General features: G+C 39.5%; 4 protein-coding genes and 2 non-coding genes across 6 annotated transcripts in view; 1 reads left to right on the plus strand and 5 right to left on the minus strand.

The window, feature by feature from the left end:
- Positions 1–5,951, minus strand: part of znf143b (zinc finger protein 143b) — a 16,485-nt gene extending 10,534 nt beyond the window's left edge. Inside the window, exons 1-8 of the mRNA XM_034149265.1 lie at positions 5,873–5,951; positions 2,970–3,085; positions 2,326–2,514; positions 2,105–2,185; positions 974–1,170; positions 738–806; positions 542–658; positions 384–459 (exon numbers count right to left, since the gene is read on the minus strand). Of these exons, the coding sequence (XP_034005156.1) occupies positions 384–459; positions 542–658; positions 738–806; positions 974–1,170; positions 2,105–2,185; positions 2,326–2,514; positions 2,970–3,075 (835 nt within the window). The 5' untranslated portion in view covers positions 3,076–3,085; positions 5,873–5,951. The remainder of the gene's footprint in view (positions 1–383; positions 460–541; positions 659–737; positions 807–973; positions 1,171–2,104; positions 2,186–2,325; positions 2,515–2,969; positions 3,086–5,872) is intronic.
- A 2,817-nt stretch (positions 5,952–8,768) lies between these two features.
- LOC117497309 (nuclear receptor-interacting protein 3-like) lies at positions 8,769–12,887 on the plus strand. The gene is made up of 7 exons (XM_034149262.1): positions 8,769–8,971; positions 9,639–9,791; positions 10,331–10,413; positions 10,497–10,636; positions 10,733–10,785; positions 11,790–11,878; positions 12,111–12,887. Exons 1-7 carry the CDS (start codon positions 8,804–8,806, stop codon positions 12,133–12,135), a joined length of 711 nt encoding a protein of 236 aa, XP_034005153.1. The 5' UTR covers positions 8,769–8,803; the 3' UTR covers positions 12,136–12,887.
- Positions 12,888–13,842: 955 nt separating this feature from the next.
- akip1 (A kinase (PRKA) interacting protein 1) lies at positions 13,843–16,353 on the minus strand. Its single transcript, XM_034149304.1, has 5 exons — positions 15,972–16,353; positions 15,095–15,286; positions 14,933–15,007; positions 14,711–14,851; positions 13,843–14,289 (listed from the first exon to the last, which is right to left on the minus strand). Exons 2-5 carry the CDS (start codon positions 15,251–15,253, stop codon positions 14,140–14,142), a joined length of 525 nt encoding a protein of 174 aa, XP_034005195.1. The 5' UTR covers positions 15,254–15,286; positions 15,972–16,353; the 3' UTR covers positions 13,843–14,139.
- A 1,088-nt stretch (positions 16,354–17,441) lies between these two features.
- rpl27a (ribosomal protein L27a) lies at positions 17,442–21,248 on the minus strand. The gene is made up of 5 exons (XM_034149299.1): positions 21,193–21,248; positions 20,456–20,519; positions 20,284–20,359; positions 19,184–19,358; positions 17,442–17,619 (listed from the first exon to the last, which is right to left on the minus strand). Exons 1-5 carry the CDS (start codon positions 21,193–21,195, stop codon positions 17,491–17,493), a joined length of 447 nt encoding a protein of 148 aa, XP_034005190.1. The 5' UTR covers positions 21,196–21,248; the 3' UTR covers positions 17,442–17,490.
- Positions 17,972–18,101, minus strand: LOC117497341. Its single transcript, XR_004557369.1, has one exon. It is a non-coding gene; the product is annotated as a small nucleolar RNA SNORA3/SNORA45 family (small nucleolar RNA).
- On the minus strand, positions 19,583–19,712 carry LOC117497340. The gene has a single exon (XR_004557368.1). It is a non-coding gene; the product is annotated as a small nucleolar RNA SNORA3/SNORA45 family (small nucleolar RNA).
- Positions 21,249–25,672: the final 4,424 nt, after the last annotated feature.

Below are 25,672 nucleotides of genomic sequence, written 5' to 3' on the forward strand. Positions count from 1 at the left end.
AGGGAGAGAGAGAGAGGGAGAGAGAATTATGCAATGTTGCAAAAAAGACGTGTTCAATGTGTAAAGGTTTTAAGTAGGGTGAACCAAATTAAATGTTATTCATGTGGTCATATATCAAAAACGACGTATTTGCCTCAAGGGGCTTTACAGTGTGTTCAGCATACTACACCCTCTCTCCTCAGACCCTCACATTAACGAGGAAAAACTCCCAAAGAAACCCCACAATTAACAGGAGAAAATGGAGGAAAGCTCAGTGAGTGCAACAGAGGACAGACAGAAGTGCACTAGATGATGTATGTACAGAGTCAACAACATAGAAAATGCAAATGAGCAAAAGGATAATGAGACAGTTCAGTGAGCACACGTTTAGTCTCCACAGTTACCTGTTGCAAACTTCTTCCCGCAGCCAGGATAGTCACAGATGTACGGTTTGTCTCCAGTGTGTGATCGTTCATGTACCTGCAGGACAAAGAAACACAACTGTGTAGCAGGAGGGCTGAGAAACAACAATCGCACACACAACCACAGAACACACGCTCACCTTGAGATGGTGGGCGGTGGTGTAGAGCTTCCCACAGCCGTCGTACTCGCAGCGGAAAGATTTCTCTCCTACGTGTGTGGCTCGGGCTGACCTGTTGTCTTGACCCTGTATTACAATCTGAACAAACATGTGTTAGACTGCGCTGGTTAACCTGGAAAGGTAATATTTAGAAAAGTTAAGTAAAAGAAACTCTTACCCGCATGTGGACGCCATTGTCTGCTTCCACTCTGCCGTATGACCCCAGAGGGTTTTCTATATTCTCCACCTGACAGGAGGAGAAAAGAGCACTTCCTGTTACAATATATTCTTAATTATGAACATTCACAGCCAGTGTGTTGTACAAATCTGCAAAAATGTTACACCAAGAAAATACATAGTACTAAACATTGTGAAAACATGTCAGGTTCCCCAGAGCAGCACCCTGAGGATCACCTTGGTGGTGTACTGTTCCAGCACGCTGATGGTCTCGGGGTCGATGGAGGTGGCCTCGCCCTGCAGGTCAGCGATGGTGCCGTCGGCCTGGATGGCCAGGATGGTGTTGGACTGCGGCATGTGCATGGTGTGCTGGATGTAGGCGGTGCTGCCGTCCTCCAGCTGCACCTCCTGCAGGCCGCTCTGCTCGTATGCATCTGCACAGAAACAAGAGGAGGGGTGTTCATATTGTAGAGAGAGGAACTGAGCTACAGTAGGAAAACTGAGGTTGAATAGTCCAAAAAATCTGCTCCTGTCGTCTACTCCTTGACCTCTGTGTGAAACGTCACAGGGTTAAAGGTAGGGTGGGTAAGAATGGAGAAACCAGCTCGAGTGCGATAGAATTTGAAAATACACAACGGGAAAAAATCTGCCCCTTCCTTCAGACTTCCTTACAGAGGCCCTCCTCCAACACACACGAACGCGCACATGACCAATGAGGGCACGAGATAAGTTTGTGCACAGATGGAAGGCTGACAGGCAGGTAGGCCATCCAGTTATTTTAGCAGGGCCGGCTCAGATGATTGGTCGTGCTTTTTACAGTACTACGGCTTCCACAGATGACATATTTGTATGTATTTATTGTCAAAGCATTTCATGTATTCATTGCTGTCGGGATGTTAAGAGCATTCCATGGAATATAACAAAAAGTGTTTCTGAAGTGAATTACCTACCCCACCTTTAAGGAATAGTGGCTATGAGAATTCAAAAGGATTTAGAAGCTGCTAAGTGCTTTGAGAATCCGACTGCACTTTCACTATCCGACGTGTTTATGATGCGCCAGCGGACGTCATGAATGTGCGTCTGCTGCTGTGGGGAAACTATGGAAACTACAGTTCTCTATACAGCGGACTACAACATGGATGTATAATAAGAACGACGGACTACTGTAAACTCATCTAGAGACTCTGCACCGTGCTCTGATGCTGTTGTTTTATTCTTTATGAACGCGGACAACAGAGAAACATATTCTAAATTGAATTCGATTTTCCTAAAGTTGACTCCTTTACATGAATGTGTAAACAAATTACTGAAATGAGACACGTTGATGTTGCCTAAGGAACAGAGATGAAATAAACGTAATGTTCTTACCTTTGGGTGTGTGAATGTAGGCTGTTGTTCCGTCTTCTAGCTGAACTGCTTGTCCGTCTTCAAGCTGTAAACTATCCCCTCCTACAACAGGAAACAACATGAAGTGAGACACAACGACTTCATCAGCACTAACCACTGCTTTGCTTTACTTTCTCCAAATGTGTTCTACAAGATGGCATTAAATCATCCTTTTTAAATACAAATAAACAATGTCTTCTTACCTCCTTTAGGCATGGACACGTGCTGAACGTAGGCTGCGGAGCCGTCCTCCAGCTGGATCACCTGGCCGTCCATGATCTGTCCGTCCGAAAACGAAGACTTGGAGTCGTGCTGGATGTACGCAGTCGATCCATCTGCCAGAGTGATGGCCTGCAGACTCACCGTGTCCATGCTCTCTATCTGATCGCCATCTGGGGAAGATGTTTTAATTATCTTTAGTGAGAAGATCATAATGTTATGGCTTTAAATGCAATTTGAACTACATCATAACTTTTCAAAATAGACGATAAAGATCTAACACTGGTAAACTCACTCTTTTGTGAGAAAATAATCATAATCATCGAATAAAAAGGGGCAATAAAATGTCCAGTAGCTACTTTTCTTGTGTATGTATTTCTCACGCATTATATTATGTATAGGAATCACTCAATATAAATATATAGTATTCCAGACCTTCTTTTTGAGGTGTGACACTTGTATTTTTCTATACAGAATCAATACTCATTTGTCTTATTTAGTCAAGAGCTGTAAATTAAAAACATCACATTTAATAAAGTCCTTTTGAAATAAAAATAAATATGCCAGTTGTCCACTTCAAGTCTTATTTTATAACAATATATTGACAAGTTGATGTTCAGGATCTCACCTCCCACAGTCACGGCCTCCGTCAGACAGAGGGTGACCGGCTGCCCGTCGGCATCGTGAAACTCTGCCATTCCCGGCGAGTCCCGGTTTATCTGGGCTAAGAGCATGCTTCACCTGCTGGAGAGGAGACACAAGCATGGGACACTTTACAAACTTAAACTGGAGTCCTCAGGTCCAGTTAACACACAGAGACATCAAGATGTGACAACCAGTGGTGTGTTGATGCACATGTGCAATGCCCATTCATAAGAACATTTCATATAATAATTGCCATCAACCATGAGAATACAAACTCTGTACAGCGAGAATCCTGCAGCTATGTTAGCTTCAAATAAGACAAACAAATTAAAGTACTGGTGCATTATTCAAATATCCATCCATCCATCCATCCATCTTCTCCCGCTTATCCGTGGTTGGGTCGCGGAGGTAGCAGCTCCAGCAAAGAGCCCCAAACGTTCCTTTCCCTGGCCACATCAACCAGCTCTGACTGGGGGATCCCAAGGCGCTCCCAGGCCAGCGAAGAGATATAACCCCTCCACCTGGTCCTAGGTCTACCCCTTGGTCTCCTTCCAGCTGGACGTGCCTGGAACACCTCCCTATGAGGCGCCCAGGTGGCATCCTTACTAGGTGCCCGAACCACCTCAACTGGCTCCTTTTGACGCGAAGGAGGAGCGGTTCAACTCCGAGTCCCTCCCGGATGACTGAACGTCTCACCTTATCCCTAAGGGAGACGCCAGCCACCCTGCAGAGAAAACCCACCCGCTTGTATCCGTATTATTCAAATATGCAAAATATAAAGCCAAATCTGAAATACTGAAGGTCTTAACTAGATTTTAACCATAGTAACCACTTATTATAAAAGCCTCATATTGACATAATAAAGCATTACTCAACTAAAGGCCCTTATCGTGTTGTGTTGATCGTGCATATTCCTATATAACGTTTATATAAAATTCTCACAAATATTCCATTAAAATACAATAAAGCAAGTTCTTCTTTTCCTTAGCATATCATCTTGAAATTTGATTTGAAAAGCAACCAGACCATCATGCCAAGTCAATACATACATTCATTGGTTTTGCTTTTTATGTGTCCCTTATAATGTCTTCTGTAAGGTTATGTAATGATATGCCTTCCTATTTTTACTGTATAGGCCAAACATCTCATTAAAAGCGTTTTGTATTAATTATTTGCTGACCTGTAGTGCCTTCATCCTTTACGCCAGGGGTGTCAAACTCAAATACAGTAGGCCAACATTTAAAAATGGGTACTAGTCGAGGGCCGGACTGGTTCAATGTTTATAGCAAAACGTATTGAAATGAACTTATTGCACATATTCAACCTGGAACTAACAAAGCTTAAATTATTGCCTATAAAAACCACTCTTATGATTACATTTTTCCACAGGCCAACAACAGCTTCAAAAAAACTATTCCCCTCAAAGAACAAACCAAACATGCCCTGTTGTCTCAAGAAAGAAAGTGCAGAAGGAAACATCCATGTAAACTCAGTGTGCTGCTCTGTGATGCTAGTTCAAGCCAGATACTTGGCATCTCATCTTGGGTGCAAGTTCATCAATGTTTGGGGTCAGGCTCTGAGCTGAGGAAACCCTCAGGATTGAGTGAAGGTGTGCGTGCAATATACCGGAGGGCCTGATTTGGCCCCCGGGCCTTGAGTTTGACACATGTGCTCTAATCTTTCTAACTATTTAGTTTTTCTTTCACTTTCATTTAGACATTATGTTGTTTGTTGACTCATTTATCAACTGGCTATGGTAAAACAGTTCAACGTTAAAATAATAACACTTTTACATGTACAGTAATGTTGATTTCGTCAATAGATAAATATACTTTTTTACTATTAACTTATGATAATTGTCATGAGGGATTATTCTGGTGATTATTTTCTCTATTTACCAATGTATTGTTTGGTTTGTAATGACACCTTCCCAATGTTTTGTTTTGTCCAACCTCATGATCAATTTATATATGTTTAAATAAAATGATCAAAAGTTATATCAGCAAATAGTTTCTCCATTGTCAAACCTTTCATATTTATATATATATATTAATGTTTATCTTCATTTGAAAAGTATCTAGGCTACATATATATTATCAATGAGTCCTTTAAGATGGATTGTATTGAAGTTGTACAAATTGAAATACTCAAGATAAGTACTTAATGTAGTGTATATGCACTTTATATTCTACCACTGCTTATTCCTTCTCGTCTGATTGCTTTAATATGATTATTAATAAACACATGACTGTGCACTGCAGTCATTATAGTTTGGCGCTAGTTATTTTGAATATAGCATTTAGGGGGGGCGAGCAAGCTAAGATGTTAGCACAACTATGACTTGCCACATTTGTCACCCGTATAAAATACTATCCAACACGTGTAGTAAACCGTTTTCCTGTAAATGTTGAAACACTGACAGCCTCTTTTATATCACAGCAGAAACTACATGTCACAACGAAGTAGGGTGGTTATTAGCCACCATGCTAACAACAATGCTAACTACGCCAACGGACCCGGTGCTGCTGTCACGACTTTATTTAAGCGGTTAACTAGCAAACTAATGGTGCATATTGTGACTTCAATGAGAGTATGTATATATATATTTAAAGTTGATATAAGTCTCAGCTGGCTCTGTGGCAGCTGGAGGTGCTAGCTAGCTGTCTGCACGAAGCTCCCAGCCTCACATATAAGTAGGAAACAACACGGAGCTAATTAACGATAACATAAGCATTTTGACTCGCTGGATGTCATTTTTAAATCATCTTAAAACTGCGTTTCCCATCCGTGTTATGACTCCCATTCACAGCCCGTCTCTCCCTCTGCCTCTCGGAGATGGCTGTGGGAATAATGCACACTGGGTAAAAAACCAATTTATATACTAACCTCCGAAATATTTCCAACAATTCCTCCTGTTCGACCACCATGCACCAGTGCAGGAAACGCTCCACCACGCGCCGGGAACATGTATGACACAAACCGCCCAGGAAGTGCACCGGACAATAAAGCAAATTCTCGTAGTGGTCAAATGGAGGTACTACAGCTTCATTGGGGCAACAAATACATTTTCCTATTGACTTACATTGGGTAAGATACGTCTGTAAATCAGCGGGTATTTTTTTTTTAACTGAATCAACTACCCAGTACTAACACTTGTGTAGCCCATATTTAAATCATTAGGGTCGTAATGTTGTAAAATGCGCTTCAAAGCTGACTCAGAGTTATTTTCTCTAGCCATTCATTTGACTGAGCAGATAGCAGGAGATCGGAGGCAGGGCCTAAGGAAAACTCAACTGCGCATGCTCTATGGGCCCACATCCGGGTAATTTTGCTCTCGAGAGTCAGGTCATTTTTGGCTTCATGCGTCGCCGAGTAACTACCATAGGAATGAACGGGGTCCCGCCTCCAATGCAGTATCCAGTTCAATTGACAGCAAACGCTGCACACGAAGCACCCGCCTACTTTCCACCAATCCAGACACGCTGATTGGTTGGCAAGACCCTAGCTCCCATTCTGATTGGTCAATTCGAGGTTCTGTGTTGCTGCTATTCATCTTCCCGGGCCCCTTGCGGACGCCATTCCGCGTCGATTTTCGTATTGTTGACTGAAAATGCGCTGTGTCGTTGTTAGAAAAATTAATATTTAAGCTTCAATTAAAGACGATAGCAAACGGACACTGTGGATTGCAAACCGCAGTGCGCTGAGGAAGATGAATGGGTTTGTTTGGCTGCAACATAAACAGCAATGTGTGGGGAGGTTTTTCGGCATCCATGTTGAAAACAAGGTCGTGTGGGTAAAAAAAGAAGGGGAATGTGGGCAATGCAGTGAAGAAGAGAGGAGATGTGCAGCTGTATCTGACAGAACAAACTACACACAGCATCACATCTGAAATACAAACCAAGAGCAGCGTGCAAAACTGGATTGCAGCTCTTAAATACATTCTAAACCTAAATAGGTCGATGGGTTATAATGTGAGAACAACACAAGATAGACAAATACGAAATATATAATGCATGCATTACAACATTTGCATCAGATAAACACAGAAAACCCATAAAAGAAACCTAATCTACAGGATTTCAAGTAAATGAAAGCAACGCCTTATACTCTTAATATGAAGTGCAATTTCAAAAATGTACACATATATCAGGAGAACGTGTTTGACTCTTATTACAATTCATTTTGATTATGTTATTATATATATATCAAAATAAAACATATACAATCAGATAAGAACCTTATCTTCGAACTATTTTATACATATTTATGAGTTGTTGAAGACTGATAATAGTCTGAAAAGTATCTAAACAAAGCTTTGAAATGATTAGAATGGAGTAAACAATACTGCTTCTGAATTTGAGTTTGTAATAGCCTAAAAAAAAGCTTCCCGAAAGTCTCAGACACCCATTATTTACGTAATCAATTAGGAAATTAATTAAGAAATCAGATGCTATTCATTTGGATTTAATTGAGCAACGTTCACACTTTCCCCAAAAGCCTACAATATTTCTATTATATTTTAGGGATATTTATTTTTACTATGTTTATTTAACTGCGTAGCTTTAATAAAGGACAATTAAAACAACTCATCTAAAAGTAGAAACATGTGAGTAATGAGTAGGAAATAACATTTCTACTTTCCCCCTTATCTATATAAGATAAAGTTATTGCTTCAATTTCTCAGGATGGGTAAGGGAAATCAGTCTGTTATAATAAAATATTCTGCTTTGATTTGTTGATGCAAAGAGTTTATTTTTCTCCCATCTTTGGGAAAGTATCATTTAAATTATATAATGTACATGAGCTACCACCAACAGTGTTATGTAACACGGTAAGGTTCCCAAGACATCACGGAGTCACGATTTAATAAAGGGACGTTTTTGTTCCAGACTGAAATCAATGAGACACTAAAACAGACCGGATGTATCTTCAAAATAAAAGCCCTCATTCCATGCTTTCTTTTTAACATTTAGCATAAAACAGAGCAAAGCAATGAAAGACACAGACAAAGTATTTAGTAACTAATAAAGTATATCCGGGAACGTTGTAAATATCAATGTAAATAAATCAAAAATAAAGTAAATAAATCAAAAATATTTATAAAAGCATCGCAATCAAGAATGAAAAAGCAGATAGTGGTCCTTTGTTCAAGCCTACTTCTCAAAACCTTTAGGTAGATAAACATCAGACAGCGTTTTATTTCATGTTGATGAAATGTCAAATGAATTTAATAAATAATTCTATAACAAATCCCCTCTGGCTGGCAGAGAACTCTCTGCTGCTCCATAGCTTCTCTTGGACTTAAATCACACTGTACATTTTACATTTATACATTCAGTTGAATATTTAATATTCCATCCCTCACATACTTATGTATATATAATAACTTACTTTATATTTTGTTATTGTTAATTTGTAAACTCAACATGTATATTTTCTACTTTCTTGTTTATTTCTAGTCTTTTTCATTGTTATTGTACAATGCCATGTCTTTTATGCTGCTGCAACACAACCATTTCCCAAATTCGGATCAATAAAATACTATCTTATCTTATCTTTTATCTTAATAGTACGGATTTTAATTTAATTTTGAATACGTAGACCGGAAGTCGCATTATTACCTGTCTGACTTGACTACCTGCACTGCTCGTGATGGGGGTCTTTCCTCTCCATTAACTCATCATCGGGGATTCCTGTTTATAGACTCGGCTCACACACACACACACACACACACAGTCTGACCCACACACACACACACACAGTCTGACCCACACACCCACACACACAGCGGCTCGGCCTGCCTCTGGTGCCCGGGTCATGTTCACCGGGATGCGGGTGGAGAGCAGGGGGGTCTCCGGGGGTCTGGATGCTGCGGCGGTGAGGCAGCAGAGGAGGCTGAAGCAGGCGATCCAGTTCCTGCACCGAGACTCTGCTGACCTGCTGCCGCTGGACGGGCTGAAGAAGCTGGGGACATCCACACAGGGGGTGAGCCTCTTGTGAATTATGTTTTATTTTAATGTAAGGTCATACTAAATAAGCCTTTGGTGTAAACATGGGCACTGTGATGATGAATCACTATCGGAATCACTAGGTATTTCCCAGGGGGGGGATTCGGTTTCGTGACAGTTACTCCATTTACAAATAAAATACAATAAAATGAATTGAAAGGTAAAATAAAACACAATGAAATCAAAGGTAAAATGTAAAAATATTCATATTAAAACAATTAAACGTTTAAAAATGAATAAATTAAAAAACTACACTAATTAAATTAAAAATCAAATAAATGTTAAATTCAAGTATAATGAGATGAAATAAAATACAACTATTGCTGTTATATATAACTGTTTTTATATATTACTTGGCTGCAGATTTTGTTATATTATATTACCATGCCTACATGTCACCCTGTACATCTTATATCATACATTCTTTATTGTTTTCTAACACGATATAATACACTACATTCACATGTTACTACATACTTATGCTGATGATCAATGCTTAATCATATAAAATATAATTTATCTAATATACACCCTGTTTACATATCAGATTATCTTTGAATATGATATGGTGTAATGATGATGAGAGAAGTAAGTAATATTTTAGACTTTATAATATTTTTAACATGTTGTCTTTGTTATTGTAGCAGCCACATCATATTCTCCAGAAGCGCCTGCTGGAGTCCAAGTTATCCCGGGGCAGAATGAACAACGAAGGGATCAGTCTGAGCTGCACTCACATCAACTCACACGAGGATGAAGAGGAAGAGGAGGACGATTTCGTCTATGTGCCCTGCAAGGTGACTAAATATGTATATATTAGAGATATGTAGATTAGTTCAAGAGTTCATTCCATTGCAATTGCTTGATAAGAATTGGAATTAGCAACGTGAAATATAAGTTTAGGGACAACCCCACAACAACAAAAAAGAGAGCAAAGGAGATAGATATCGGTTTACTTTACAATAATACTCATGGCAGCGTTAAAACAAATCACAAGCAATTGAATGAGGTTAAACCATTTATCAGCACCCAAAAAGGAGAGATTAATAATGAAAAGAATGACATACAAGGTGAGAAACAGAGAAGAGGAATTGAAAAGAAACTTTAAAAGACCCTCTCCCAAACCCACGTGCACTTACTTATTTGTTTATTTATTTAGTAAAAAAGTTAGAGAAAGTTTGGATGTGGCGGGGTAAATGAATCAAGAGAAAAAACGGATAAGTTGTTAGATAGATACTTGCAATGAAGTGTTGAACTGCTATACATCTTTTGCACAATTTATGTTTTTGCTTTTCGGTTGCTGAATATTTAATTGTCTATTTTTTATTGTTTAAAGTGTTTAGGACAGGAGGTAAAAGTGCTGATCGACACCGGCTGCAAACTGAACCTGATGTCCTCACGAACTGTGGAGAGATTATGGTGAGATCTTCATTATGTGCATACATGACAAACATTAGACCCTTCAGTATTATTCAGTCAGTAATCTTTTCCTCCTCTCAAAGTCTGAAAGATCTGGTTGAAGAGAACAAAATGGAGGTGGACGGGTTTCCGTTTCAGAGGAAGCTCTGTGTCGACGGACACATCCGAGAACTCAGCCTGACCCTTGGGAAACTCAGAGTCATGTGTCCGTTTTTCATCCTAGGTAAGGAAGGAGAATAAGACTAAAGATTATAGATTACAGTATTTTTTGTATCTGTAACCAGTGCTTTAAATGCATTTTTCACAATGTATTTTGCAGAGAGTAACAGACCACTGATGTCCCTGGGAAACAAGACGTTAAAATCACTAAAGGTAAATCATTTAAGACAGGGGTGTCAAACTCAAATACACAGTGGGCCAAAATAAAAAAATGGGTACTAGTCGAGGGCCGGACTGGTTCAATGTTTATTGCAATACGTATTGAAATGAACTTATTGCACATATTAAACCTGGAACTAACAAAGCTTAAATGATTGCCTATAAAAACAACATTAAACATTAAATAATCAGTTGCATTCATTTCTTATGGCTCTATCTGCAGCTTTTCCAGAGTCATTTCTTATGATTACATTTTCCCACAGGCCAACAACAGCTTCAACAAAACTATTTCCCTCAAAGAGAAAACCAAACATGCCCTGTTGTCTCAAGAAAGAAAGTGCAGAAGGAAACATCCATGTAAACTCAGTGTGCTGCTCTGTGATGCTAGTTCAAGCCAGATACTTGGCATCTCATCTTGGGTGCAAGTTCATCAATGTTTGGAGTCAGGCTCTGAGCTGAGGAGACCCTCAGGATGGAGTGAAGGTGTGCGTGCAATATACCGGCGGGCCAGATCTAATAGTAATTAAAAATTATCCTGCGGGCCGTAATTAAATCCACCAAGGGCCTGATTTGGCCCCCGGGCCTTAAGTTTGACACATGTGATTTAAGATCATCAGCAACACAGGGATGTTAAGATACATGGCTAAGAGTTTGTACACACAACTTCTTTGCTACTAAATTACATTTAAATGTATTTTTATTTGATAGGCAAAATGCAATTTAACCTTTTGTCCCTTGATGCTGAAGAACAATTCTAGGCTCTATACTTGAGAAAATAAACTGCATAGATCCCAGACTATTTGGCTCCTTATTATTTATACATATCTTATTTGATTATGTATTACTTTTTAAAAGCAGCTGCACATTAAACATGCTACCAAACAGCTTGTAGTTGACTTTGTGTATGCATATCTGCTTCCTGTCTTTAATTTTGCACAAAATCAAATTGCTTTTGTGATTGATGAATGATTTGTTGTTAAATTGTTGTATTTCCTCAGTGTGTAATTGACACTGAAAAGCAGATGTTGGTGTTTGGGACGATGGTGAGGGAGCAACTTCATTTTGCAAAAAAGCCATTCAATGAAAGGTAAGATTGTATTACCTTTAACAGAGTGTTGGCTAAGGATACATATATCCTCCTTTATAGATTGTGAATTATACTTCATATACACACAGCAGAATTGTTGAAAAGAAACAAAACTTGCAACTTATATTATTTTAAATAAAGTACCTATTGAAATGTTTGTTAAAAAGATACCACATTTTTTTATACAATGTGTGACATGCATTTTGCTTCTTCTTCTCTTTTGGCACAACAGTTCTCCTGATTTCAGAGACCTCTGACAACAACAACAACAACAACTAAACATACCTACCAAAAGCAATACAACAATATACTGTTAAAACTAGATGCCTAATTAGGTAACTCTCATCAACTTCTCACCCTATTCATTCTCACTTTCTCTCTTTGTTTACTGCCTTTACAGTCAGATAATCCACCCTCACTTTACTTATTTTTACACGACGGCAGCGGTTTATTATATAACTACATGGTTTTTAGCTGACGCTTTTATCCAAAGTGACGTACATACACTCAATACAATAGACTACATGCCTGCAGTAGCAATTTGGGGTAAAATCTCTTGCTCAAGGACACTTTGGCTGTGGGATCGAACTTCTGTCTGCAGATCAGCGCACTAACCCCTACGAACGGTTCCTTACAAAGCACTAAAACAGCATTATAGTAGCCTATATGATGTGTAGCTGTTGTCTACAGTAGAATGTATAGAAATACATTATAAACAGAACGTGTAGTGCTGTAGACTTTATTATTCTGATAGAATGTGATTTATAGCTCGTTACTTATAAATAAGTATTGTCATGACAGAAATACAGACGTGTTCTGCGTGTACAGCTGGAAATAAGTCTTGGAGAACAGAGGAGGATTTGTATTTCTTGTGAAGTGTAGCTGATAAACCCAACACAATCTATTGCAATTGTTTATTATATATTTTATAATGTTGTAATGTATTTTCTAGTCAAAAATCATGTATTTGCAATGAGGTCACTGCCTTTTAATGTTTACAAAAATACTGTAGCAATGAATATCAAATAAAATCCCAAATTATGTGAACGTTTTTGTGTTTCTGCATAATTTAAAGGGAAGTTTAGCACTTTTGGAACATTTTAGATAACTGCTTACAATAATCTGTCAGTGTACAAGTTAAACCTTACCTTACCGGAGTACTTTTCCCAGTATAGTTACGATATAGTTCCGAAAATTTGCGTTCACACCAAAAAAATCCGGAACTAGAATTTAGTTCATGAGCACCTTTTCACCCCCTTTTCAGTCCCTGCTAGAGAGCAGGTACTTTCGTGGGAGAAAAAGGTTCCCATTTCTGATTAGCTGGGCGAATTGCAAACTCCCAAAAAGTTTTGTGAAGCCACCATTTTATTTTCCTCGCATTAGCATTATTAGCATTAGCCCAGCGCAGAAACGGAGAGAGACTAACTTATGGCAACACAAAAGAAAACACGGGAGCGGTGGAGAGGAGGTGTCGGCGTTCTGGCGATTTACTCGGAAGTAGAAGCCAGTCCCCAACTCCGGGGACTTCCGGCCGGGGACTTCAGGTGTATACGCCGTGAAGTTGTTTGCGGCCTGCCAGTAAACCCAAAGCAGAATAAGTGATTTGCCTAATCCTCCCTCAGGGACTTATTCCGGTGTGAACGCGATCTGCTCTTTAGTTCATTACATTACATGTCACTTTGTTAGACGCTTTTATCCAAGGCGACTTACATACTCAACACTGTGGACAATCCCCACAGGAGCAATTTGGGGTAAAGTGTCTTGACCAGGGACACAACGACATGCTGACTGTAGTGGGGTTTGAACCTGTGACCCCCTGATCCGAACACCAACACACAACCCACTGCACCACACGCCTCCGAGAACTAAGTTCTGATTAACTAAGTTCTGATTAACTAAGTACGGCAAAGTACTTGGTGTGAAAGCGCCTAATGTAGCTGTATATAAAGATAACAAACAAGAAATCGGTTAAAAAAATACTTTATTTGTTTACACTGATGTGGAATAAGTGCAAGTAAAAATATGGAAAGAGCTTTACATGATGTTTAAAAGTAGAATATGGAAACACAAACAACATAATAAAATACTCAATAGCAATACAAATATGGCTTCTCCGTGTGCAGCAAATACAACATTTTGTAGACTTCATGCAATATAAAATGTAAACTCTTAATGCAGTGTAAAAGCAAGCAATAAACACACACACACACAAACAGAATGAGCATTGGTCAGTTTTAGTATTGGAGGTTAAAGGAGAGGGGTCAGAGGTTAAAGGTGAGGTCGACGCTCTCTCCGGCTCGGACACTGATCATCTGAGTCTGCTGCTGTGACTCCGGCATGGAGGCAGTGACAGCGTACGTCCCCGGGGAAACCTCGATGAAGAAATCTTCACCAACTGCAGAGACACGACCCTGAACAAAACAAGACTTTGAATTTTAAAAGAGGCCCTGTAATCGCTTTTTTTCCTGTAGTGTATTATATAGGTTTTTGAGTATGTAATACACATGAAAGCATGGAGACATGTCACAGTAGAGGCAAAAAATACAACTATTAACCTGTAAATTAGCGAGGGAAGTTCAAACTGCTTACACTGACCTGGTTAAGAACATTGAACATTAACAAACTAAGGATCCCAACATTTCTCTCTCTCCAAACTAAGTCTAAAATACCGACAAGTCAGCTATGGGAAACTGTTTGCCAAGACATTAGCCGTAGTAACTGTTACATTGACAAGGTTTTATTCCTTTGAGTCTTCGTTATAACCAAAGAAATATCTTTTGACAGATAAAAGCTTTATATGACTAAAGAGAAACAACATCACATTCTTGTTACCTGGTTCTGTGGTGCCCTTTCATGTTTTCTAGCCGACCGTGCAGGTGTTTTAATCCCAGCAGCTGGCCGTGAGTGAAACCTGCACACATGGCTCCTCTCAGTGTCAGAGGGCTCAGTGCAGGAGCCAGACTCATAAAACCTCTGCAGCACAGAAAATATTCACATTTCACTCCCTGTGCTTGTGGCTGAAAGCATATAAATCCAGTCTAAACAATCCCTGACCTTGCACTGATGTGTCGTCTGGGCCATGAAGTCTGCGATGGTTGCAAAGACATCATCAAGCTCTGAGCGTGGTCTCTGGAGAAGAGCATGAGAATTAAGGCACAACACGTGAAGTCAAGCTCATTAATGTAATTGATAGTGGGGTTAGTATAAAACAGGCACCTTGATAGGGATCTGTGTGTCTTCCTCTGTGGTGGTGGGGGTCTGGGAAGCTTCCACGCTGCTCCAGTCGACGCTTCTCCTGGAGGCTCGCTGCAGAACCTCCAGACCCAGACTGGCAGAGCGCCGCAAGGACGACTCCAGCCAGGTGTGGCTTTCCATGAACAGATCGAGTTCACTAAAGGTGCCCCTCACCTGAGAGGAGGAACAAGCAGACCTCTTTCCTTACAGTACACACATTAAGAAGAGGGTTTTTATTACAGATATTCTTGTCTTTTGTACTAATTTAATATAGAACTGTAGGGATTACTTACGTGATTAACAAATACAAATCTGTAACAGTTTTGATAATCCACCATTTCTTAATCAAACATGAAAAAACGTATTTACCTCTTTTAATTAGTATGCTTTGATATCAAGCTGAATATTTCCCAGATACAACAAGCATAGTGAAGGCATCCCCTGCCCTCAGGCTCTTACACATGAGATTCATATTTTCCCTATGGACATTTTACAGACAATCATCATTATTTTTTAAACTAAACAGTGACTGGTAGATTAAATGATAACAAAAATGGTTGCTACCCAAATTTGATAGACAGTTTTAAGAAACTCAGAAAGGCCTACAGACTACAACTACTTTTTTGGGGGTATGTTTTGGACTGGCAAAGAAAGATATGAAGGTACATCCCCTTTTTTTATTTTTACAACTGTGGTTAAAAATAACAAAAGTATAACAGTCACACACCAAAAAGACAACAATTCCACATGTTATTATAAATTGCAAGTAAACGCATCTGGGTCACAGCGCATGCGTGAAGATTACCCCAAAGTCCCGCCCCACTCAGAATGTTTATTTCTCTTCTCATCAGCTACTTACTTTCTCTTTTAAACAGTCAACCGTTCGCTTCACTGAATCAACTGAAACACCGAAACTTCACAGAATTCCACGTTTCATTCCATCGTTCCATCCTACGGTTCCATTCCAAGATTCCATTCCATACGTGACAACAACGTGAGTGTTGTAGGCGCTGCGTCAACAAGTGGCGGGTTAGGAAGGATTATTAACGTGTTTACCTTACGCACTCAGAGCTGGGCGGTCAGCAACAAGTCCATAATATATAAAGAGGAAACTGTGTTTTTTTAGATTCAGTGTTCTGCTCGTATTCCTCGCTTTTTTGCTGATTTAGCTTGAGAAATTCAGCTCGCACACAGCCGTGATGTTTTCAAGTGACAGGACAGGAAATCCTGCATGTTAAGCCCCGCCCCCACCGTACGTAAGGTTACGTGGAGATGTTTCACCTTTACTGATTTGAATAAGTGGTAACAAATAAAAAAAATACTTGTATTTCACTCGAGTACTTTTAATTGATGCCACTTTATAGGCAATTTCTACGTTTCAGAGAAGTCAGTCTCCAGATATAGTGTTGGAAGGAAGGGGGAGGCAGTGGGGTTTGAATGTACTGCCATGCTCGGGATTTGAACCCAAATTGATAAAACATTCATACTTGATGGTATGAATGCATTTGCATAAAATAGGTTTACAATTGCATAATGCTTAATCTGGACGAGTATATATATCTTTCCCATTATTTTGGGGTTAAGATATGAGTTTGGCCAGAGAGACTTTACTGGAGAAACTGTCTACCAGTCTCAGGATTCGTACCCACAACCCCACTGGTTGTTGGCTGTCAGCTCTGACCACTGATCTATAAGACAGCTTCTATTTTACCAGTACTTTTTTTTAAATGTATTGTGCCACTTAGGAATATAACAGTGCTAATATTGTATTATCGCTACAGACTCTGAATGCATGGCTGTTCCGTGTAATGGAGTACTTCTTTACTGTAGTATTGCAATTTTAGGGTAATGATTTGAATACATCCATCACTGAAAGCAATCATGTAAATGAACACATTTTATTAACCTTGAAGTCTAACCGAGGTCAATTCTTTGCATTTGAAAATAAAATACCATAAGCATGTACTCTAAAGTTTAATAGTATATTGATTTTGTTATTTCTTTGAGTCCTGTGATAATTTGCATTTTCAATCCTGCAAAACTTTAATGACAACCAGGAAGTAGAAGTGCATTTCTTTGGCACAAGACAATACTTTGCATTAACTGTGCTGAATACCTTGATAAAAACACAGCTAAACTGCAGTCATATTTACAGTGGACTCTAGCTCAAGTGGTGCCAACAACGCACTTATCCCAATGTAATAATGATTGAAGCGATCATCAAATAACCACTTAATTAGAACATGCCACAGATACGGCTGCTGTCATTTTCAAAGAACAGACGCTCAAAATACAACACAAGTCATTTAAATCAGACATGACAAACGTGTAGTTCTTTTTATACAGTTTATTTTTCCAAAAACACACTGACAGGAACATTATGCCATCAGCACACAGGCTCCTCCAGCTGCCTTGATCTTCTCCTCGGCCCGTCGGCTGAAGAACTTTGCCTTCACGATGACGGGCTGTTTGGGCAGCTTGCCCTTACCCAGGACTTTGTAGTAGCCCTGTAAAAAATAAATATAGACATTAATACAACTAGATAATCACATGAGCACAAAGGCTATTTTATCTGGCAAAATTATGAACCATTTCCTCATCAGAAAAACAGCACACAGGGCATTAGTCGTTTTAAAATTGTGCAAGTTTATAACTGGCTAATGTGCCATTTCATTTGTCTTTTACGACCGCTGTATTCGTCTGCCTGTATCGTTTTGTGTTCATTTGTTGTAACATTGTTCATGCTGCCCTCTTGGCCATGTCGCTCTTGAAAAAGAGATTTTAATGTCAATGAGACTTTTACCTGGTTAAATAAAGGATATATATTATGGCGACAAATGTAAGATGTAGTGTGTAATGGTTTGTAACTGCCCATGTGGGTGACTGGCCTACAAAGAGCCAGTCGGTGAATAGGACCAGTCTTCAATCTAAGAGAACTCTAGCACACCAAGACAATCACGAGTGTCAGGATGAGACTCTGAGTCTCTACAACAATAATATTATCAACGATCAATCCAGAGCGCAGTGCAGATCACCTTTACGAATGAGTAACAAATTGAATTGCAACAAAACAATGTTCTTAAACCATTCTCGCCTAGACTGAAACTTGGCCGTGTTTTTTTTGTGAAAACGTACACCAGTCAATGGAACATGAAATGAGTAAAATGTGCCAATTTGATTGAATATTGCCATAACATCACTAGATAAAAATGACATTGGAATGTACTCAGCTTGAGTTTTCGCTTACAAATAGGCTGTTGTGAAAATAAAATATACAAGACTTCCCGACATTAACTGGACTACCATCTATCACAACATACATGTAATGTCCTGCCGCAAAACATTTAAGTTGTGCTAATGAAAAAAAAAGACTTGAAGTTTGTTCAACAAATCTTTATCAAATACAAAGTTGAGCAATTCTTTTTCAGACATCTTAAGTTTAACACATTTTCTAATCGTTTGGTTTTTGTGGAGACAGCACTGGTTATTGTAGCCTAAAACACTACAGTATGGGCTGCAATATACCAACAATGATAATAGTTTGGTCATAAAAGTATCAATGAAAACGGTTTGTGCATGTAAGACTTAGTTTCTTTAGCAAATCTTTTCCTTTGTGTCAGGCATTGCTGTTTTCATCATGGCTTCATTTTGAACAAAGCTAATACAGGAGCCACATGTCAGATAACAGTGACATTGACCAAACTACAACACTGGCAAAGCTTTCTTATTGACTATGTCTTTATCCATCAAGCGTGTCATAAATACACCAATGACACTACTTCAACTGAAATGTAGTCAGTTACCAATGATCAGATCTAGCAACGGCACTGTGAAGTCTTCCTAGACACTGTGGCCAGTTGATTGAGAATTGGCTCCAATAAGTAAGCCATCTGCCACCAAATATGTTTTTCTACAGCTGTTGTAACAATTACATATATTAAAACTACACCTCAAGTTGTCTTTCACCTATGCCAATACTTAAAGAACCCAAATAGTACACCACAAAGGCCAGAGTCAGCTAAAACATCTGCTCTGGCACTATGCTCATGAAGAATGTGGGTCAGTACTTACAGCGCGCACAGCATCGATGATGGGAGCGGGTCCGTCGGGCTTCTTGCCGTAGTTGATCCTGGTCTGCTCGCTCACCAGAGTCCACAGCTTGTCCAAGTTGATGGTGGGGCAGTGGGTGGTGTTTCTCTTCAGATGGTAATGTCTCATACCGACCTTACCGAAGTACCCAGGATGGCTGAGGAGAAACACAGAGGGGAGAGAAAAGGTCAACTGCTGTGTAACCTAAATGGACATAAGCTAAACAACTTTTGTTTGGAGGCTTTTTAGAGGTGTAATGTTTGGAAAGTAATCTGTTATTTAAGGGAAGTGCTTTTCTTATCAATCTCTCCAGACTTGATTGTTAATAAAGCAAAGATACTAGGCATAATGGTGACAGAAATGTCATATTTAGTGTGTAACGTTTGTAACTGCCCATGTGGGTGACTGGCCTACAAAGAGCCAGTCGGTGAATAGGACCAGTCTTCACTTTAAGAGAACTCTAGCACACCAAGACAATTATGAGTGTCAGGGTGAGACTCTGAGTCTCTACAACAATAATACCAACGATCAATCCAGAGCACAGTGCAGATCACCTTTACAAATGAGTAACAAATTGAATAGCAAAAAAACAATGTTCTTAATCCATTCTCTCCTAGACTGAAACTCGGCAGTGCCCTCAATATTTGTAAACAAAATGTTTAGAGGGCAAATTCTTATTATATACTAGTCAGGGGAGCATGAAAATAGTAAAAATATGTGACAATTGTATTGAATATTGCCATAACGTCACTATATGACATTAGTGTGCACTCCGCTTTAATGCTCAGTATATTGCTTACACATGAGTTGTTGGGGTATATGTGTATACGTGATTATAATAGACATTTTTAAACTTAACACGAAAGTCACCCAACATTTTTTTTTGTTATAACTATGCTTAAAGTCTAACGTCTAGTTTCTAACCATAATGTTACTAATAAGAAAAACTCTCTGGATGTAAGATCGCAGTCTTTCACATTGTGTTTTTAGCACAACTCGTCTTGCCCATGTTACCATCTAGAAACCCTCCGAAAACTTTTATCCAACACAACCCTTCATGCAACATGTCTTGCAGAACTTACTATTTGTCGAAGTTGATCCTGTGGTGATGCATACCACCAGCATTACCACGACCTCCAGGATGCTTCCTATGTTTTCCTGTGGGGTTGGTATAAAAAAAAAACAAGTTGACCATGTGTCTCAAACAGTTATACATCTACGAAGACATCTTAAAAAAAACAAGTTGAAACTCACCGATACGACCATGTCCGTGGCTGACATGTCCACGGAGCTTCCGGGTCTTGGTCGCTTTGGTGGGCTGTAAATAAAGATTAAATATCGATTAGAATACATATAAAAGTTCAGTACAGATGTGGTCTTGGAGCTAGCTGCCATGCTACATTGGCCAAACAACAACCTACTTTACATGGATACATCAACAGGCCATTCACTTTGAAACTATAGCATCTTATAATAGTTACACAAATATTCGTATGCTGTTTTCTTTTTACTCCAACGTGGCATTACAAGCTGTAACTCAGTTTAAAAACTGTCTGCTTTCATGCTGTCTAGCATCTCGGGAAGCTAATGCTAATACAACAGCTTTAACCAGCATATTGTAACCGCTTGGCACGTTAAGAAAACAAATTGAAGTTAGCAACAACTCTCGAGCACTTTAACGTTTTTAAAAGCGACCTAGATAGTCACATTTATAAATAATGTAGAGGTTTGGTTAACGCGGTCAACACATGTGAGTTCAGACAGTGTGTGTGTTAGCTGACGGCTACATCCGAGGCCCCAGCTCTCACACAGTAAACCGCTCACAAATCCCCATAATGTTAACAAATCACGGGACAAATCATACAGTAAATGTTCGTAGTATATGTCTGTACAGTAGCCCGCCATTAGATGATAGTTTGCAGTACGAATGAACAAGGATGGGCATAGATTTAACTACATTTCAGAGCACAGGGATTCATGATAGCACCTACCATCTTGGAGGCTAGTTGAAAGAGGAACGTGATTTCTAAACCTCGCGCTTTTGTGCGAGATTTGGCTCCTTGCAACTGAGTGCAGAGAAACCCACAGCGACGCCAAAGGGTGTGATGAAGGAACACATTAACTCAAAATAGACAAATAAAAATGTATCTTACATACTTTTCTTACGTATTTATTGTATGATATTCTTTATTTATTTCTCCTTCACTACATCTGATTCAAATATTCCTAATTGTAATCATAGTATTTTTATGGTTTAAAGTACACATGCAGTCAATCCAGTCTAACCTCAGCTGGATGGCACTTGTGTCTCTTTTATATTTACAGCAAAAAAACAGGTCAGCTGTGATTAAAAAACAAGTGGGGCGTGCTGCATTTTGTGCATCATCAGGCATGATGTCTCTACGGACGTTAACACTGTCAGTGATCATTTATGAAGACTTTGAATTGATATTAAAATGATATTTCAACCTATGCTGTTTATTTCTTGACATGGAAGGGAACTCTGTTATTTGAGACTCATTTGTAAGGATCACAAGGCACAAGGCCACAAATGTTATTGTTTTGGGGTTAAGTTTACTGTATAACAACTTCTTGCATTTTATTTAGGTGTTAATCTTCACTATCTTTTTCTGGATAGGTCCCAGTAACAAGTCATAAGGTAATTGTAGTGAAGTAAGCTGTAGTCGCTTAACATAAAAAAAAATAGGAAAGTAAACATACCTTCAAATTGAACTTAAAGGTCAACTACAGTATTATACTCTTTTTCATCAATACATTATAGCTCTCAGATATATACAAAACATGTCTCTGAAGTGTTTGGCTCCAAACACCAAACAGATCATTGCAGCATCCCATAATCCCCTCTGTTTCAGCCCTGTTTCAAAAGTGCTGATTCTCTGTCTGTTACTTTAGATGAAAATAAGGAGCCACTCCCCACACCCCTCTGAGCAGTGGCGAGCCGTGAGCTTTATACCTAGGCCCTCTGACCCCCACCCCTTCCCTCGAAAAAAAGACGTTATTACGTCACAGCGTATACTTCAGCGGAATATCAAAACAGAGGCCCAGGGTGCAAAACGCATCAATGACAGCGACCCTCTACCACACAAAACAACACCTGTGAACCCAATTTGTGTTCTTTGACATTGAAAATGATATTGCATTGTGTTTGTTACTTTCATTGCAGTTGTATATCTTAAGTGTAATTTGGCATGCTTTTATTTTGAAGGCGAGTTCACGCTGTTGACAGGAAGTTGTTGTTGCTATGGAAACAAGAAAAGTTTCACAGCGGGCGGAACTCGTCATAAAGTCCGCGATAATAAAACCCACCCATTTAGAGGGAAGATATGATTGGTCAATTGTACTGTCATTTGACATTACTCTCTCGTTCAGTTACTATAGAGTGGCGAAGTCCCTCCCACTTACTTCCGGGGTATGGGACCTTATTCCGGAAAAGTTATGCATTGAAGTCAATGGGGAGAGAAAACTTATCTTTCGATCCCGTTTGAATTGTGCCATGAATTACACATATGATGTTTGTCAATCTTAAAAAATCATTTCCATGTCAAAAAAGTCACAGTTTGTCGTAAAACTGTTGAAATATAAGACTATGAAAAATACGTAACTAGAAAGACTACAAATCCCAGAGTCGCGTAAGTGATGTCACAATTGTTTACCTCCACCATTCAGATACCTAAGATCAGCGCAATATAGATATAATCTATCTATATGGCGCTGGCTAAGATAAGATAACTTTAACAAGATGCCTGTGTGCTTAGTACCAGGTTGTTATTATACCAGCAATGGGTCTTGCTCGTTCTTTTGCTTCCCGTCTGATGAAACGACCAGGAGTGGCTTGATCAAGTTAGCTACCTAGCTAGTAGCTAGCACGTTAGTTAGCATTACAGCCTTGTCATTTTTATTAGCCTTAACATGAAGTAACATTAAGTAACCCAAAATGTTAAACAGTAAGAGTAGTAGTCATATTTCGTGAACCCTTTGAATAGTACTGTCACCGGTGTGATCATTCTATAATACACCATTTAATTCCGGGGGAGAAATGCTAACGCTAACGTTAGCATCGGCGATCTTTTCTACTTCATGCTATCTGCACAAATGGTTGACATTAAACATTAAAACGACCAGGCAGTTCAGAGAGAATCAAAGGAAGGCAGGCTTTGCATGACATTCTTCAGGACGTGTTTCATTGTGGTGATAGTCAATCGTTTGTTGACAAGACAGTAGTGACGGCCATCTTGGTGACGTGTGTGGTTGACCAGAGATGTAGTTCATTGAGCCTTTCACACAAACAAATGTGTTACTTCACAGTTTTACGACACATTTTAATTTTTTTGACTTGCAAAATTATCTTTTAAATTGACAAACATCATATGTGTAATTCGTGGCACAATTCAAACGGGATCGAAAGATAATCTTTCTCTCTCCATTGACTTCAATGCATAACTTTTCCGAAATAAGGTCCCATGGGGCTCAACCGGAAGGGGAGGGACTTCGCCACTCTATAGCGGGCCCTCTGTGAATCGCAGAGAGGCCCGCTATAGTAACTGACATTCAAACAGAGACTGAACAGGCAGATTCGAAGGATTTATTTCTTTGGAAATGTTATTTTATTAAATCAAGTTTTTTTTCGGTAAAACTAATGAAAAATATAACAAAAATAATATTAAAAAAATATATATTTAAAAAAAATATATATTTTTTTAATGTTTTTAAATATTATTTTTTGGAATATCTTAGGCCCTCACAGAGGGCCTAGAGGGCCCTGACGGCTCGCCACTGCCTCTGAGAGATATTTGGTTAAAAAGAACACAATAGCCGCTTTCACACCAAGTACTTTGCCGTACTTAGTGCCCAGCACATACTTTTTGCTTTAGGATCCGTGGAAGGAAGAGTAAGAAACTAATTGTTTACCAAACAGCAGAATAATTGCTGTTAATGTCTCAATTAATCAGATTACGTTCAGACCCTCACAGATCCTCTGTCAGAGAGCAGCACGGCCAAAACACTTCACTTAGTCTCTTTGGACCACTTGCTGTCTCCTCTGGGTTCGGGTTCTGGTTCTGGGGTGTAGAACTGGAAGGTGACGCAAACAGGGACCCCGGTGAGGGTGGTGCTTAGAGGCACCTTTAGGGTGGGGGCTGCTGTGGAGAAAGGGTGAGGAAACTCTGGAATTGGGGAGGGGGAGGCAGAGGACGTTCAGGAGGTCAGCGCTCGGAGAAACGTCCACAAACAGAGCTATGTTTGCTGGGTCTTCAGGGAGGAGAGGGAGAGGGTCTGTGGAGGTCTGAGGGTCCTCTGAGAGGAGAGGAGGGAAGGAGATGAGGAGGGGAGGAGGTGAGGAAGGGAGTGAGGAAGGAGGTTCAGTCTCCTGGATCACATAGGGGTGTCTCTGTGATGGCGTCCTGTGGGGGGGGATCCTGGGAAGGGGACACAGCGGGGGACGTCTCCTCGGAGGAACTCACCTCGATGGACTCTAAGGAATCTGAGGTTTCTTCTTCTCCATTGAGACACATCTGTTGGAGGGTAAACAGAAAAGATTTAAAAGAAAGTTTCAACCACAAATCCTCATTTTGGTGTCAGTCAAAGAGGACGTATAGTTTTCAGGTTCATATTTAGTGTGAATGCTGTTTACACTTTGGTTCTTCTGCTTCTTTATTCTTCCGTCTTCTTCTTATTTCACCCCATGTTTTGCCGTTGAATAACTTCAGCCTACTTTCAGCTAAAGAAAGCATTCAAATATGAAAATATTCAGCCTTTTCAGCACATGATGGGAAACGTTATAACATGTAACTCAATGGGAGAACCCTTCAAATCCTCTTTAACCCTTGTGTTGTGTTCGAAAGCCGTTACCGTTCATGGTGTTCGCGGGTCAATTTTGACCCATGATTTATCTCAGTCCAAAACACACACAAATAATGACTATCATCCAATATTGTTTTAACTACATCATAACTAATTTATAATGCATTCATAACCGTGCAATCCTGTTGTAATTTAATGTTATGGCCCAAAACACATTACACCACATATTTACATGTGATTCAATTCACTCATTATATTCACTATAGTGAAGACAGTGGATCATTACGTTATCTGACTATAATAGACTAATATTAGAATACAATCTCCCCAGATTAAATTATGGTTACAGTTGATGAAGGGGGAGGGGGAGGGGTGTCTAAAGTCAAAGATGAATCTTGATTGGGCCAAATTTGACCCAGAGTGACCCAAAACAATTCTGCTGGGTCTCCCCAGACACGAACACCAAATTATACACTTTTTTTTAGAGACCTTCAGACTGGATAAAAATGGTCAAAATCAGTTTTGTAGAGTTTATATATCTGTTGTGGAGGATATCATGAAGCCTTGTTCCGTTACAAAAAACTAGAGCGTAGTTATTATATAATTTAAACTTGAAACGGGTCACGGGAGACCCGAACACAACATAAGGGT

The sequence above is a fragment of the Trematomus bernacchii genome, unplaced genomic scaffold (assembly GCF_902827165.1).
Source record: "Trematomus bernacchii unplaced genomic scaffold, fTreBer1.1, whole genome shotgun sequence".
Taxonomy (NCBI): Eukaryota; Metazoa; Chordata; class Actinopteri; order Perciformes; family Nototheniidae; genus Trematomus; species Trematomus bernacchii.